The 17,642-nt window shown below is 36.4% G+C and overlaps 2 protein-coding genes across 7 annotated transcripts in view; both read right to left on the reverse strand.

The window, feature by feature from the left end:
* Positions 1-4,436, reverse strand: part of LOC133657767 (lysosomal cholesterol signaling protein-like) — a 28,774-nt gene extending 24,338 nt beyond the window's left edge. For 3 of the 4 annotated variants that reach the window (XM_062059479.1, XM_062059476.1, XM_062059478.1), the window contains exons 1-2: positions 4,330-4,436; positions 3,904-4,100 (exon numbers count right to left, since the gene is read on the reverse strand). In XM_062059479.1, the coding sequence (XP_061915463.1) occupies positions 3,904-4,067 (164 nt within the window). In that variant the 5' untranslated portion in view covers positions 4,068-4,100; positions 4,330-4,436. Of the gene's footprint in view, positions 1-3,903; positions 4,135-4,329 lie in introns of all 4 variants that reach the window. The other variant, XM_062059477.1, reaches the window with a different exon arrangement.
* A 6,227-nt stretch (positions 4,437-10,663) lies between these two features.
* Positions 10,664-17,642, reverse strand: part of wipf1b (WAS/WASL interacting protein family, member 1b) — a 76,211-nt gene continuing 69,232 nt past the window's right edge. For all 3 annotated transcript variants that reach the window (XM_062059482.1, XM_062059481.1, XM_062059483.1), the window contains 3 exons: positions 17,058-17,285; positions 16,871-16,984; positions 10,664-11,599 (listed from right to left, as the gene is read on the reverse strand). In XM_062059482.1, the coding sequence (XP_061915466.1) occupies positions 11,547-11,599; positions 16,871-16,984; positions 17,058-17,285 (395 nt within the window). In that variant the 3' untranslated portion in view covers positions 10,664-11,546. The remainder of the gene's footprint in view (positions 11,600-16,870; positions 16,985-17,057; positions 17,286-17,642) is intronic.

Consider the following 17,642-nt stretch of genomic DNA (forward strand, 5'->3'; position numbering starts at 1 on the left):
TTTTTTTGATTACAAATATATATTAATTTTTTTTACTAACCTTTTTTGTTACAAATCTGATTTAAAAGCTAGCATGCTAATGTTAGCACGTTAGAATGCTAACTGCAAACATGCGTCAAGTATTATAGGGGTCTACCTGAAAAATGTGTTTAAAATGTTAGAATGCTAACATTAGGATGTGTTGGACTTTCACAATATTATGTCAGACCCACTCGACACCGAGGATGTCGTTGTGGCTTGTACAGCCCTTTGAGACACTTGTGATTTAGGGCTATATAAATAAACATTGATTGATTGATTGATTGATGTATCAATTACCAAAACATGACTGGGGTGAACACATACGAAATGATCTAAATAAAAATGAAAATAAAGCTAGCATAGTAACATTTGCATGCTAACAGGTATCATTTGTGAAGTATAGATATTTAATACTGAGGTATGTACATGCAAAATTAGCACACAAAAGGTTGCCGGTTAATATTAGAATGCTAACGATTGAGCTGTGGGACTTTAAAAAAATTGCTTTGGGACACACTTTGAACACCCCCCTGTAATAAACCGTCCAAGACGCTGCTACTCCGCAAAGTAGCTCAAGCTACATACATTACATATTTAATAAATGACAGTGTTAATGGGGAACGACCATATGCTAAAATGCTAACTGCAACATGCATCAAGTACCAAATATTTATGGGTCGGTAACGTTCCGGAAACCGAAAAAATTGTTTCCGTTTGAAACAAAATGGAACCAAAAACAACTCAAAAAGCAACCTTAGTGTTTTTCAACCTTTTTTGAGCCAAGGCACATTTTTGTCATTGAAAAAATGCAGAGGCACATCACCAGCAGAAAACATAAAAACATTAAACTCAGCAGCTGATATTGACAATAAAAAGTTGTTCTCGCAAGTGTTGGATAAGAATTCAAACCATAACCAACCATGCATGACTATAGCGCTTGTCTCAAAGTACTGTCACATCACACTGTGACTTATTTGGTGTTTTCCTGTGTGTAGTGTTTTAGTTCTTGTCTTGCACTCCTATTTTGGTGGCTTTTCCTGTTTTGTTGGTATTTTCCTATAGAAGTTAGATGGATGGAAGTTTCAAGTCTTCCTTGAGCGCTATTCCCCACACCCGTTTTGTTTTAGCAATCAAGGCAATTTAAGTTGTCGCTATCCTTCTTTGTGGGGACATTGTTGATTGTCATGTCATGTTCGGATTTACTTTGTGGACGCCGTCTGCTCCACACGCTGTAAGTCTTTGCTGTCGTCCAGCATTCTGTTTTTGTTTACTTTGCAGCCAGTTCAGTTTTAGTTGCGTTTTGCATAGCCTTCCCGAAGCTTCAATGCCTTTTCTTAGCGGCACTCGCCTTTTGTTTATTTTTGGTTTAAGCATTAGATGCCTTTTTACCTGCACGCTGTCATCTGCATATTGTGATCACAACAAACCATGTTCCCAACATCTACAAAGCAATTAGCCTCCTGCTGCCACCTACTGATATGGAAGAGTATAACACGGTTACTCTGCCGAACTCTAGACAGCACCGACACTCAACAACGGCACATTTGCAGATTATTATTACTTGTTTGCAAAAAATAGGCGAAATTACACATTCTCCCACCGCACACCAGTCTATAAAATCCGCTACACCTCCCTGATACCGAAGTACATTTCAAACTACTTCCTTAACGTAAATGACCGCCATAACCACAACACCAGAGGGAGCTCCACTAACCACGTTAAACCCAGATTCCAATCTAACAAAGGTCTTAACTCATTCTCCTTCTATGCCACATCAATGTGAAATGCACTTCCAACAAGTGTAAAAGAAAGGGCATCTCTATCCTCCTTCAAAACCGCACTAAAACAACACCTCCAGGCAACTTCAGCCCTAAACTAACACCCTCCCTTCAACATCATACCTCTTCGGATTGTAAATAATCAAATGTAAATAATCAAATGTAGACACTTTTTCTTATACTTTTTGATCTTTCTCTCTATGTCCACTACTTGCTGTACATATCCTATACTGTTCTAATGTCCATTTCTCTAAATATGCAATTGTTGATACCAACCAATCCTACCCCCCCATATGCCACACCCCGGGTTGTAAATAATATAAATAATTCATTGCATATACTCTGATGATTATCTTGTATGATGACTGTATTATGAAAATAGTATATATCTGTATCATGAATCAATTTAAGTGGACCCCGACTTAAACAAGTTGAAAAACTTATTGGGGTGTTACCATTTAGTGGCCAATTGTACGGAATATGTACTGCACTGTGCAATCTACTAATAAAAGTTTCAATCAATCAATCAATCTCACGGCACACACTGCTTTATAGAACGTTAATTGCCCGAAAGGCTAATGTAACCACAACGTTCTGGCAACCAAAAATGGTTAGCTGCGGCATGTCAAAATGCTAACTGCAACATGTAGTGTCAAGCACCGAGATATATTACAGGTGTAATGCTAGCATGCCAACATTAGCATGTATCAAGTACAAAAACATGACTCGGGTGAATACCTATAAAATCATCTAAAAAAAAAATTACAAAAATTAAATACTAACATTAGCATGCTAAACGGGACGTTACAAAATTAGCTCCGGGCCGCACTTTGGACACCCCTGCGATGCCACGCCCCCCGCCCCCCAAAAAAAGTAGCGGAAGCTCCATTCTGTATGAATTGATTGATTGATTGAAACTTTTATTAGTAGGTTGCACAGTGAAGTACATATTCCGTACAATTGACCACTAAATGGTAACACCCGAATAAGTTTTTCAACTTGTTTAAGTCGGGGTCCACTTAAATTGATTCATGATACAGATATATACTATCATATATACTAACATTATAATACAGTCATCACACAAGATACTCATCAGAGTATATACATTGAATTATTTACATTATTTACAATCCGGGGTGTGGGATATGGAGGGGGGGGGGGGGGGTAGGTTTGGTTGGTATCAACACTTCAGACATCAACAATCAGCATCAACAATTGCATCATCAGAGAAATGGATATTGAAACAGTGTAGGACTGACTTGGTAGGATATATATAGCAAGTAGTGGACATAGAGAGAGATCAGAAAGTATAAGAAAAAGTGTCTACATTTGATTGATTGATTGTTTACATTTGATTATTTATAGTCCGAAGAGGTATTATGTGGAAGGGAGGGTGTTAGTTTAGGGTTGTAGTTGCCTGGAGGTGTTCTTTTAGTGTGGTTTTGAAGGAGGATAAAGATGCCCTTTCTTTTACACCTGTTGGGAGTGCATTCCATATTGATGTGGCATAGAAAGAGAATGAGTTAAGACCTTTGTTAGTTCAGAATCTGGGTTTAACGTGGTGAGTGGAGGTCCCCCTGGTGTTGTGGTTATGGCGGTCATTTACGTTAAGGAAGTAGTTTGACATGTACTTCGGTATCAGGGAGGTGTAGCGGATTTTATAGACTAGGCTCAGTGCAAGTTGTTTTACTCTGTCCTCCACCCTGAGCCAGCCCACTTTGGAGAAGTGGGTAGGAGTGATGTGGGATCTGGGGTGGAGGTCTAGAAGTAACCTGACTAGCTTGTTCTGGGATGTTTCAAGTCTAGATTTGAGGGATTTGGAGGTGCTAGGGTACCAGGAGGTGCATGCGTAGTCGAAAAAGGGTTGAACGAGAGTTCCCGCTAGAATCCTCATGGTGCTTTTGTTGACCAGAAAGGAGATTCTATAGAGAAATCTTGTTCGTTGGTTGACCTTTTTGATTACCTTGGTTGCCATTTTATCACAGGAAAGATTAGCCTCTAGAATGGAACCTATGTAGGTGACCTCATACTTCCTTGTGATAACAATGTCACCCACTTTTATAGTGAAGTCATTGACTTTCTGTATGAAATGGGCACCCACCTGCCGGCTATGTATCCGCACAGGATGATGCCGAAGCACTCCAGCAGGGCGGGAAAGAGCTTGTCGATGGACATGTGAGCACCGGCGGCGGCGGCGGATCCCGCCACGGTGCTGTGGGAGACGTTCTTCCCGTGGATGAGCACGTAGCTGGAGGCGGTCTCCATGGTGACGGCTGGGCTGGGCCAGGTGATGGCACGCTGAAGGAAGGCGAAATGGAGAGAAAGTCGAATGCTAAACCGGAAACGGAAGCAGTTAAAGTTAAAAGTATATGGAAGTCATGCTAGCATGGATGTATCAAAGGCTAGCATTAGCATGCTAAAAACATCCGGGCACGTCCAGCCTTCCGACGTCGACAACGGACATGTATCTTGATTTTACCACTCAAACGGTGCTGAAATACTTTACTTTACAACAAATAACGCGTACCTTTGTCACTTAAACGACCATTTTTGTACACGAAGGCTCCCTCAAGGTTGGTTGTCTCCGGGAGGCGAAAGCAAGCACGGCTTCTGAAACTGACAGCTGGAAGTGACTGACGGGCGAACGAGCCAATAGAAATGTAGGCACGATTCCGTTAGCGGGCTGTGATTGGATATGGGCGTGGTGATGGGCGGGGTCATCATGTGACTGGGTTGCTCATGTTTGTGGTGTGTTAAAAGCAGGGGTGTCCAAACTTTTTCCACTAACGGCCGCACACTGGAAAAACAAAGCAGTGGGGGCTATTTTGATATTTATCATTTTGAAAACCATTAAAATACATGCTAATGAAATATATCCTTTTTAATCCCTCAAGTTTGGTAAATGTAAAGGTCTCAGCCATAAAAGTTTCCTTCAATCTAATGTTTTTTTTGGTAATACTTTAGTATGGGGTACATATTCACCATTAATTAGTTGCTTATTAACATGCAAATTTCTAATTTGCATGTTAATAAGCAACTAATTAATGGTGAATATCTTACTAATTTGCATGTTAATAAAGGCCAATATGTTACTAATTTGAAATTAGTAACATATTGGCTCTTAATTAGTCATTATTAAGTACTTATTAATGCCCTATTCTGCATGGGCTTATTAACATGCAAATTAGTAAGATATTCACCATTAATTAGTTGCTTATTAACATGCATATTAGTAACATCCATTCATCCATCCATTTTCTACCGCTTGTCCCTTTTTGGGGTCGCGGGGGGTGCTGGAGCCTATCTCAGCTGCATTCGGGCGGAACCTGGACAAGTCGCCACCTCATCGCAGGGCCAACACAGACAGACAGACAACATTCACACTCACATTCACACACTAGGGCCAATTTAGTGTTGCCAATCAACCTATCCCCAGGTGCATGTTTTTGGAGGTGGGAGGAAAGGCGGGGTACTGGCTCTTAATTAGTCATTATGAAGTACTTATTAATGCCCTAATCTGCATGGCCTTTATTAACATGCAAATTAGTAACATACTATCCATTAATTTGTTATTTATTAACATGCACATTAGTAACATATTGGCTACTAATTAGTCAATTTGAAGTACTTATTAATTCCCTAATCTGTATGGCCTTTATTAACATGCAAATTAGTAACATATTATCCATAAATTTGCTGTTTATTAACATGCACATTAGTAACATATTGGCTCTTAATTAGTCATTATTAAGTACTTATTAATGCCCTATTCTGCATGGCCTTATTAGCATGCAAATTAGTAACACATTCACCATTAATTAGTTGCTTATTAACATGCAAATTAGTACCATGTTGGCTCGTAATTAATCATTATTAAGTACTTATTAATGCCCTATTCTGCATGGCCTTTATTAACATGCAAATGAGTAACATATTCACCATTAATTAGATGCTTAGTAACATGCAAATTAGTAACATATCGACTCATAATTAATCATTATTAAGTACTTATTAATGCCCTATTCTGCATGGCAGTATTAACATGCAAATTAGTAACATATTCACCATTAATTAGTTGCTTATTGACATGCAAATTAGTAACATTAGCTCGTAATTAGTCATTATTAAGTACTTATTAATGCCCTATTCTGCATGGCGGTATTAACATGCAAATTAGTAACATATTCACCATTAATTAGTTGCTTATTAACATGCAAATTAGTAACATATTGGCTCGTAATTAGTCATCATTAAGTACTTATTAATGCCCTATTCTGCATGGCCTTGTTAACATGCAAATTAGTAACATATTCACCATTAATTCAATAGGTCAATAATTCACAACAACATTGATTTTGATCCATTATTATGTTTTGAGCAAAGACAGATTTAGATAAAAGAAGAAAAACACAAAATATGCAATATTTTCCCACAAAATAAATCCAAAGTGGAATATTTGATCTAAAGTAATTGGAGCCTTCAATAGGTCAATAATTCATAACAACATTGATTTTGATTCATTATTATTTTTTGAGCAAAGACAGATTTAAAGAAAAAAAAAACACACAATATGCAATATTTTCCCCAAAATAAATCCAAAGTGGAATATTTGATCTAAAGTAATTGGAGCCTTCAATAGGTCAATCATTCATAACAACATTGATTTTGATTCATTATTATGTTTTGAGCAGAGACAGATTTAAAGAAAAAACCCACAAAATATGCAATATTTTCTCCCAAAATAAATCCAAAGTGTAATATTTGATCTAAAGTAATTGGAGCCTTCAATGGGTCAATAATTCATAACAACATTGATTTTGATTCATTATTATTTTTTGAGCAAAGACAGATTTAAAGAAAAAACCCCACAAAATATGGAATATTTTCCCCCAAAATGAATCCAAAGTGGAATATTTGATCTAAAGTAATTGGAGTCTTCAATAGGTCAATAATTCATAACAACATTGCTTTTAATTCATTATTATGTTTTGAGCAATGACAGATTTAAAGAGAAAAAAACACAAAATATGCAATATTTGCCCTAAAAATATTTAAAAGTGCAATATTTGATGTGAGGTAATTGGAGCCTTCAATAGGTCAATAATTTATAACAACATTGCTTTTGATCCATTATTATGTTTTGAGCAAAGACAGATTTAAAGAAAAAAACAAAAAAATGCAATATTTTCCCCAAAAATAAATCCAAAGTGGAATATTTGATTTAAAGTAATTGGAGCCTTCAATGGGTCAATAATTCAGAACAACATTGCTTTTGATTCATTATTATGTTTTGAACAAAGACAGATTTAAAGAAAAAAAAACACAAAATATGCAATATTTTCCCCCAAAATAAATCCAAAGAGGAATATTTGATCTAAAGTAATTGGAGCCTTCAATAGGTCAATAATTCATAACAACATTGCTTTTGATTCATTATTATGTTTTGAGCAATGACGGATTTAAAGAAAAAAAACCACAAAAAGTGCAATATTTGCCCTAAAAATATTTCAAAGTGCAATATTTGATGTGAAGTAATTGGAGCCTTCAATAGGTCAATAATTCATAACAACATTGATTTTGATTCATTACTATTTTTTGAGCAAAGACAGATTTAGAGAAAAAAAAAATGCAATATTTTCCCCAAAAATAAATCCAAAGTGGAATATCTGATCTAAAGTAATTGGAGCCTTCAATAGGTCAATAATTCATAACAACATTGCTTTTGATTCATTATTATGTTTTGAGCGAAGACAGATTTAAAGAAAAAAACCCACAAAATAGGCAATATTTTTCCCAAAAATAAATACAAAGTGCAATATTTGATGTGAAGTAACTGGAGCCTTCAATAGGTCAATAATGTATAACGACATTGCTTTTGATCCATTATTATGTTTTGAGCAAAGACAGATTTAAAGAAAAAAACTAAAAAATTAAATATTTTCCCCAAAAATAAATCCAAAGTGTAATATTTGATCTAAAGTAATTGGAGCCTTCAATAGGTCAATAGTGCATAACAACATTGCTTTTGATCCATTATTATGTTTTGAACAAAGACAGATTTAAAGAAAAAAACAAAAAAATGCAATATTTTCCCCCCCAAAAAAACAAAGAGGAATATTTGATCTAAAGTAATTGGAGCCTTCAATAGGTCAATAATTCATAACAACATTGATTTTGATTCATTATTATGTTTTGAGCAGAGACAGATTTAAAGAAAAAACCCCACAAAATATGCAATATTTTCTCCCAAAATAAATCCAAAGTGGAATATTTGATCTAAAGTAATTGGAGTCTTCAATAGGTCAATAATTCATAACAACATTGATTTTGATTCATTATTATTTTTTGAGCAATAACGGATTTAAAGAAAAAAAACACAAAATATGCAATATTTTCCCCCAAAATAAATCCAAAGTGGAACATTTGATCTAAAGTAATTGGAGCCTCAATAGGTCAATAATTCATAACAACATTGCTTTTGATTCATTATTATGTTTTGAGCAATGATGGATTTAAAGAAAAAAAAACACAAAATATGCAATATTTGCCCTAAAAATATTTCAAAGTGCAATATTTGATGTGAATTGTAACCTTCAATAGGTCAATAATTCATAACAACATTGCTTTTGATTCATTATTATGTTTTGAGCAATGACGGATTTAAAGAAAAAAAAACACAAAATATGCAATATTTGCCCTAAAAATATTTCAAAGTGCAATATTTGATGTGAATTGTAACCCTCAATAGGTCAATAATTCATAACAACATTGCTTTTGATTCATTATTATGTTTTGAGCAATGACGGATTTTAAGAAAAAAAAACACAAAATATGTAATATTTGCCCTAAAAATATTTCAAAGTGCAATATTTGATGTGAATTGGAGCCTTCAATAGGTCAATAATTCATAACAACATTGCTTTTGATTCATTATTATGTTTTGAGAAATGACAGGTTTAAAGAAAAAAAAACAGCCTATATTCCAGCTTTGTGTCGAGTCAACATTGCAATGTCTTCTCTTTTATTCCACTTTTTAAAAACATTTTTAAATGGTGTATTTGTTTTTTGCCCTTTTTGTCATAGAAAACACACAAAATAGGCAATATTTTCCCCAAAAAATATTTGCAATATTTGATGTGAAGTAATTGGAGCCTTAATAGGTCAATAATTCATAACAACATTGATTTTGATTCATTATTATGTTTTGAGCAGAGACAGATTTAAAGAAAAAACCCCACAAAATATGCAATATTTTCTCCCAAAATAAATCCAAAGTGGAATATTTGATCTAAAGTAATTGGAGTCTTCAATAGGTCAATAATTCATAACAACATTGATTTTGATTCATAATTATTTTTTGAGCAATAACGGATTCAAAGAAAAAAACCCACAAAATATGCAATATTTTCCCCCAAAATAAATCCAAAGTGGAATATTTGATCTAAAGTAATTGGAGCCTCAATAGGTCAATAATTCATAACAACATTGCTTTTGATTCATTATTATGTTTTGAGCAATGACGGATTTAAAGAAAGAAAAACACAAAATATGCAATATTTGCCCTAAAAATATTTCAAAGTGCAATATTTGATGTGAATTGTAACCTTCCAAAGGTCAATAATTCATAACAACATTGCTTTTGATTCATTATTATGTTTTGAGCAATGACGGATTTTAAGAAAAAAAAACACAAAATATGCAATATTTGCCCTAAAAATATTTGAAAGTGCAATATTTGATGTGAAGTAATTGGAGCCTTCAATAGGTCAATAATTCAGAACAACATTGCTTTTGATTCATTATTATGTTTTGAGCAATGACGGATTTTAAGAAAAAAAAACACAAAATATGTAATATTTGCCCTAAAAATATTTCAAAGTGCAATATTTGATGTGAATTGTAACCTTCAATAGGTCAATAATTCATAACAACATTGCTTTTGATTCATTATTATGTTTTGAGCAATGACGGATTTTAAGAAAAAAAAACACAAAATATGCAATATTTGCCCTAAAAATATTTCAAAGTGCAATATTTGATGTGAATTGTAACCTTCAATAGGTCAATAATTCATAACAACATTGCTTTTGATTCATTATTATGTTTTGAGCAATGACGGATTTAAAGAAAAAAAAAACACAAAATATGCAATATTTGCCTTAAAAATATTTGAAAGTGCAATATTTGATGTGAATTGTAACCTTCAATAGGTCAATAATTCATAACAACATTGCTTTTGATTCATTATTATGTTTTGAGCAATGACGGATTTTAAGAAAAAAAAACACAAAATATGCAATATTTGCCCTAAAAATATTTCAAAGTGCAATATTTGATGTGAATTGTAACCTTCAATAGGTCAATAATTCATAACAACATTGCTTTTGATTCATTATTATGTTTTGAGAAATGACAGGTTTAAAGAAAAAAAAACAGCCTATATTCCAGCTTTGTGTCGAGTCAACATTGCAATGTCTTCCCTTTTATTCCACTTTTTAAAAACATTTTTAAATGGTGTATTTGTTTTTTGCCCTTTTTGTCATAGAAAACACACAAAATAGGCAATATTTTCCCCAAAAAATATTTGCAATATTTGATGTGAAGTAATTGGAGCCTTAATAGGTCAATAATTCATAACAACATTGATTTTGATTCATTATTATGTTTTGAGCAATGACAGGTTTAAAGAAAAAAAAACAGCCTATATTCCAGCTTTGTGTCGAGTCAACATTGCAATTTCTTCTCTTTTATTCCACTTTTTTTTTTTTTTGGTAATAATATTTTTTAGAATGTGCCATTAAAAAAAAAATCAACCGTGACAAACATAACATTTGTGTTCCTTTCATATGAACGACATCCGCCAGGGTGGAACTATAAGTTTATTTCACTTCTGATTGTCGTGTAAAACAAAGTCTGAGCCTCTTTTGTGCACAATTAACCCGTCATGGATGCAAAAGACCAAAGCATTGTTGTGTAACGCACAAACAACATAATACTGCACAGTTGTTGAAACAACAAACCCCTGGCTAACACTTCCTTGGACACACACACACACACACACACACACACACACACACACACACACACAAGTCCTTCATGGTCCAACAGGTGGCTCGTTCGCAACAAACCAGCAGAAAAGAAGAATCAGTGCCGTGTGCAACAACAACAACAACAACAGCCATTAAAGACTTGAACCAAAGGTGTGCAATCAGGAAAGGAAAAGTAGCGTTCAGGAACACTCACACGGAAGTAAACGCACTTTGGCTAAATCACTGCATTCCCTCCGACGCAGCAACGGCAGGGCCGACCTTTAACGACACTTTTTTTTATCTGCATAATATTCTCAATTTGTCATATATTATCTGCTTTAAGGCACACGGGGGTCATCCCTGGCGGACAGGAAAAGGCACGATATGAACACGCGACGACTGGATTCTACTCGCCACATTTGAAGCCAAAAAAAAAGGACAAAAAGGGATCCCCTGAGGAAGCTGAGTGACTGCGGGTGTGCCGTCGTTAAAGCCACGTTCACACATTGACTGGTTTTGTGCGAATGAACGACTTCTTCTCACACACATGGTGGAATAATTAAAATATTAGGCAAGCATGAACTGGAATTTTGTGATAGTGGAGGCTGGAACATTTGCCTGATTAGTGGATAAAACATATTCCCCCCCCTCCCCTCTCTTAACACTTTTGTCGTCCGTCCTTTTGGTCCACTCCGCATGTTTGTCTTCATCTTCTTCACCTGGGTGTAGGAGGAAGAGGGGGAGCGCCTCGTTCCTTTTTACCCGAACCTGCCAAAGGATAAAACAAAAAACACGCTGAATTAGCAAACTGAACTACTTGGATGGGTTTAAAAGCAGGGGTGTCCAAGCTACACTGCAAAAATGTCAATCTAAGTAAGATGAAATATCTCAAATAAGGGTGATATTTGCTTTTTTTTCTGTCTGATAAGATAATTCTTCTCACTAAGCAGATTTTATGTTAGAGTGTTTTACTTGTTTTAAAGGCCTACTGAAATGAATTTTTTTTATTTAAACGGGGATAGCAGATCTATTCTATGTGTCATACTTGATCATTTCGCGATATTGACATATTTTTGCTGAAAGGATTTAGTATAGAACAACGACGATAAAGATTGCAACTTTTGGTATCTGATAAAAAAAAAAGGCTTGCACCTACCGGAAGTAGCGTGACGTAGTCAGTTGAACATATACGCAAAGTTCCCTATTGTTTACAATGATGGCCGCATGAAGTGAGAGAGATTCGGACCGAGAAAGCGACGATTTCCCCATTAATTTGAGCGAGGATGAAAGATTTGTGGATGAGTAAAGTGCAAGTGAAGGACTAGTGGGATAGTTGAAGCTATTCAGATAGGGAAGATGCTGTGAGAGCCGGGGGTGACCTGATATTCAGCTGGGAATGACTACAACAGTAAATAAACACAAGACATATATATACTCTATTAGCCACAACACAACCAGGCTTATATTTAATATGCCACAAATTAATCCTGCATAAAAACACCTGCGTGTTTGTTATGCTAGCTCCTAGCTCCTCTGCTAGCTCCTAGCTCCATAGAACACGCCAATACAATTCAAACACCTGATCAACACACACAATCACTCAGCCCAAAAGACCGTTCACCTAACCCAAGGTTCATAAAGCTTATATATTTTTAAAAAGTTACGTACGTGACGCGCACGTACGGTGCGGTACGTGTTATGCTAGCTCCTAGCTCCTATGCTAGCTCCTAGCTCCATAGAACACGCCAATACAATTCAAACACCTGATCAACACACACAATCACTCAGCCCAAAAGACCGTTCACCTAACCCAAAGTTCATAAAGCTTATATATTTTAAAAAAGTTACGTACATACGCAAAAAAAAGTTGCGCACATACGGTCAAGCGATCAAATGTTTAGAAGCCAAAGCTGCATACTCACAGTAGCACGTCTGCGTCTTTGTCATCCAAATCAAAGTAATCCTGGTAAGAGTCTGTGTTGTCCCAGTTCTCTACAGGCGTCTGTGTATCGAAGTCAAAAGTCCTCCTGGTTAGAGTCTCTGTTATCCGAGTTCTTCCATCTTGACTGCATCTTTCGGGAATGTAAACAAAGAAGCGCCGGCTGTGTACTGTTGTTGCTGACTACGTTCGAAAAATACGTCCATTTCGCACCGACAACTTTCTTCTTTGCTTGCTCAGCTTCCTTCTCCATAATGCAATGAACATGATTGAAACAGATTCACGAACACAGATGTCCAGAATACTGTGGAATTATGAAATGAAAACAGAGCTTTTTCGTATTGGCTTCAATGTGGAAGGCATACCCGTGTTCGCCGGTCTACGTCACGCGCATACGTCATCCTCAGAGGCGTTTCGAACCGGAAGTTTAGCGGCAAATTTAAAATGTCACTTTATAAGTTAACCCGGCCGTCTTGGCATGTGTTATAATGTTAAGATTTCATCATTGATATATAAACTATCAGACTGCGTGGTCGCTAGTAGTGGCTTTCAGTAGGCCTTTAAGTGTTTTGGTCCTGAATGATCTCCGTAAGATATTACAGCTTGTTGCTGAGATTTGATGACCATTTAGTGGTCAATTGTACGGAATATGTACTTCACTATGCAACCTACTAATAAAAGTCTCAATCAATCAATCAATCAATCTGTATGTATGCGCACTAATTGACTGAAAGAGCACGCACTTGGCTTGATGATGTCATGTTATCGATGGAAAAATGCATTTTTAGACCATATGATTTGCCTGAGCAGCGAGGAGACCCCGAGAGTAACAAGCTCTTACCTTGTTGCCTTTCCATTAAGAACAATAAATCAGTTTTTAGTATAAGTTTGCTGGTTTCAAGAAATGTAATGCCGAGCGCATATCATTATGTCAAGATAATGGCACTAGCATTTACTTAATCTAAGAATATTTTTCAACATATTGAGCAAAAAGGTCTCTTTTTTTTCTACCAAGAAAAGTGCACTTGTTATTAGTGAGAATATACTTACTTTAAGGTATTTTGGGGTTCGTTGAGGTTAGCTAATTTTACTTGTTTTGGAAAGTCTTGACGAGCCAAATGTTCTTGTTCTATTGGCAGATAATTTTGCTTAGTTCAAATAAAATACCCTTAATTTTTTTATTTTTTTCCTTGTTTTTGAACTCTGACTTTTTGCCGCAGGCCTGAAAAAAATTAAAATAAATCGCTCATAGGATAGCGCTAATAGTTGTGCTACACAAACAAAGACCTACCGAATTCTATGAGCAAATGAGGCCCTAAGATGAATTGTATTTTTCTAATTATTTTAATTATTCATCATTTTCATTATTTGTTAAATTGTGTGAGCATTTTTTTTTTTTTTTTTTTTTTTTTTTTTTTAGGACATTTTTCAGGAAATTCACCAAAACGTCACCGTGGAGTTATTAATAGAGATGCCCGATAATGGCCTTTTTGCCGATATTCCGATATTGTCCAACTCTTGATTACTGATTCCGATATCAACCGATACCGATATATACAGTCGTGGAATGAACACATTATTGTGCCTAATTTTGTTGTGATGCCCCGCTGGATGCATTAAACAATGTAACAAGGTTTTCCCAAAATAAATCAACTCAAGTTATGGAAAAAAATGCCAACATGGCACTGCCATATTTATTATTGAAGTCACAAAGTGCATTCTTTTTTTTTAACATGCCTCAAAACAGCAGCTTGGAATTTGGGACATGCTCTCCCTGAGAGAGCATGAGGAGGTTGAGGTGGGCGGGGTTGGGGGGTAGCGGGGGGTGTATATTGTGGCGTCCCGGAAGAGTTAGTGCTGCAAGGGGTTCTGGGTAGAGATGATACTCGAAACCGGTTTTCCCGGTTGTTCGATAAGAAAAGAACCGAGTCCTCGGACTCGGATCCCTTTTTGAGAACCGGTACCCGTTATCGAGACCACTATAGTAAAGAAAAAGAGTTGGTTCTTTATTCGAATCCCTCGGAAGGAATCCCGTCCCGACCAGAAATGCCCCGTGAGACATCACAAGAAATGACGTCACTTAGCTCAGTCATTAGGCGCAGATAGCGAAAGCAGGAAAAACAATGGACCGGAAAAAGTGCTCCGAGGTGTAATAAAGTTCAAAACAAAAGGTATAATGCAATAAATAACTTTACTGAGAGATTTGAGCAGGGTACAAACACATGACGAACACTTTTACGACCAACCGGAAACATAGCAACCAGGCTAGCAACGCACCTCCTTTACGGCAGCTGTCGCAACGTTCTTAAAACAACCGCAGCACATACATATATATACAACATATCTCCCTTTTTTAACTTTTGTTTTTCTTTAAATGTAAACAAAACAAAATCACACTGTATATGTGTTGTCTGTCTAATTATAAATAATGCAGACGAGGCGTGTTGGCTGAGTTCTTGACGTTTACTTTCACAGCGTGCTCATAACCTCATTCTTAGCTGCCGGGTGACGACATGCAACACTTTTCGGGGCTACCGCGCATGCTCGTCACTCCCGTTGCATGCTGGGTAGTGTAGTTGTTATATTCCCTAGCCTAGCTTATAACATCACATCTTTCCCCCTATAAAGAAATAATGTTAACTCAATAAAGTGTATTTCTTTTTTTAGCTTTAACTTTTCATTTTTTAGCATTGTAACCACATTTGCAAACAAATGTTCTCTTCATAGAATTTTCTTTCAATAAAGAAATAAAGTGCAAAAATGTCAAAGCATCATAACAAACAGTTATGTCAAATAGCAGCAGAAGTGCACTTTTTGGAGAGCTGTATTATTTTCAGTTTTGTGCCCAAGGGACTGATTTTATTTAACACTATAGTATTATTTATACACCTATAGTGATCACAGAGACAGCTTGTTTTTGTGTTACTGTATATATTTGTTTTTCTGAAAAATCCCACTTAGTATAGTTTGGGTAATAACAGTCAATATTTGTTTATTTTATTTTATTTTTTAGGGGGGTAACAGTCAATATTTATTTATTCGATTTTATTTTTTTCGTATATAATAAAAGTGAGCTTTTGTTAAACCAAATATTGTGTGTTTTTTTCCATATACAACAACATATCTGGACTCGATAAGAGAATCGATAAGGAATCGGTTCGATAAGAGGATTCGATAACAGACTCGAACTCGATAATTTCTTATCAAACATCATCCCTAGTTCTGGGTACTTGTTCTGTTGTGTTTATGTTGTGTTACGGTGCGGATGTTCTCCCGAAATGTGTTTGTCATTCTTGTTTGGTGTGGGTTCACAGTGTGGCGCATATTTGTAACAGTGTTAAAGTTGTTCATGCGGCCACCCTCAGTGTGACCTGTATGGCTGTTGACCAAGTATGCCTTGCATTCACTTGTGTGTGTGAAAAGCCGTAGGTATTACTTGATTGGGCCGGCACGCAAAGGCAGTGCCTTTAAGGTTTATTGGCGCTCTGTACTTCTCATTACGTCCGTGTACCACTACGTACAGCGGCGTTTTAAAAAGTCATACATTTTACATTTTGAAACCGATACCGATAATTTCCGATATTACATTTTAAAGCATTTATCGGCCGATAATATCGGGCTGCCGATATTATCGGACATCTCTAGTTATTAAGTCTGTTTAGCTGATTGGAGAGCTAGCTTACGCGGCTAGTGGGCCCATGACGATGACTTCTGTTTTGTTTGATCAGTCGTTTTACTGCCTTATTACAGATACTGGTTGGAAACCAAAAATATTTTGTAAAAAACATTTACAAAATATTCCTGTGAAAATAACTAATTTCACAACACATATGTCTGCGACTTATAATATAATATAATAACAATAATAAAAAAGGAATACAACTACAAAAAAAATATGGCAGTTTTTATTTATTTTTTTAAAATATACTTTTATATTGTATTAACACATTTATGTATTTAATTTAAATTATAATCAATTAATGAGACATTTACCTAAATATTTTAAGGTGTATTTATTTATTTCCTTCTGTCCCATTTGACCCTCCTATATGTTTCTGCCAGCAGGTGGCACTGTGTGCATGCTAAAGTGTCAGGCTGACCTCTGCCGTCCGCCTTGCCCATCTTGCTGGGGTAGGTCTTGTGGAAGGGCTGGTACGGCTCAGGCGGCGGCAGGTCCGACACCGGGTGGAAAGTGAAGCGAGCCGCCCAGTCATCTATGGGCGGGGCATCAGATATTTCAACAACGCTTCCGATTGTCATGGAATACATCCAGTTGGCAGCACTCACCGTGTGTCTGGTTGTGGTGCGAGTTGAGGAAACCGTTGCCCATGGGCGGCGGCGGCGGAGGAGGGGCGCCCCCGGCCCCGGGTCTGTCCGGAGGCAGAGGGGGTCTGCCACCGGGGCCGCCACGAGGGGAATCCGACCCCAGCCGTGCGATCGGAGAGTGCACCGGCGATGACCTCACGCTGCCGCCGCCCACATTGCGACCCGCGGGGGGCGGCGGAGGAAGCGGCCCTGTGGAAGGCAGAGGTAAACGGTAGTGATGTGCGATACCGCCGTTTGTCTTTCCGATCCGATACCAAATAAAATTCAGGCTGCGGATGCCGGATACCTATACTTTGTGCAAATATAACAGACATGTCTGCTAAAATTTTAAAAGTTGTGTATTTTCGAATAATAACATGTCTATCTAAAAAAACACAATAAATATAGGAAGAAAAGAGCAAAAATTCGTAAAGTAATGAGAAAAAGCTGATTTCTTAAAACTAGTAATAATATTTTACTTAGTCATCTATAACACAAAGGTTTGCCTTTAAATGTATAGAATTTTTTTGCAATTTATTTGTATTTTTTTAAAAATATCAAAATATT

The sequence above is a fragment of the Entelurus aequoreus genome, linkage group LG09 (assembly GCF_033978785.1).
Source record: "Entelurus aequoreus isolate RoL-2023_Sb linkage group LG09, RoL_Eaeq_v1.1, whole genome shotgun sequence".
Taxonomy (NCBI): Eukaryota; Metazoa; Chordata; class Actinopteri; order Syngnathiformes; family Syngnathidae; genus Entelurus; species Entelurus aequoreus.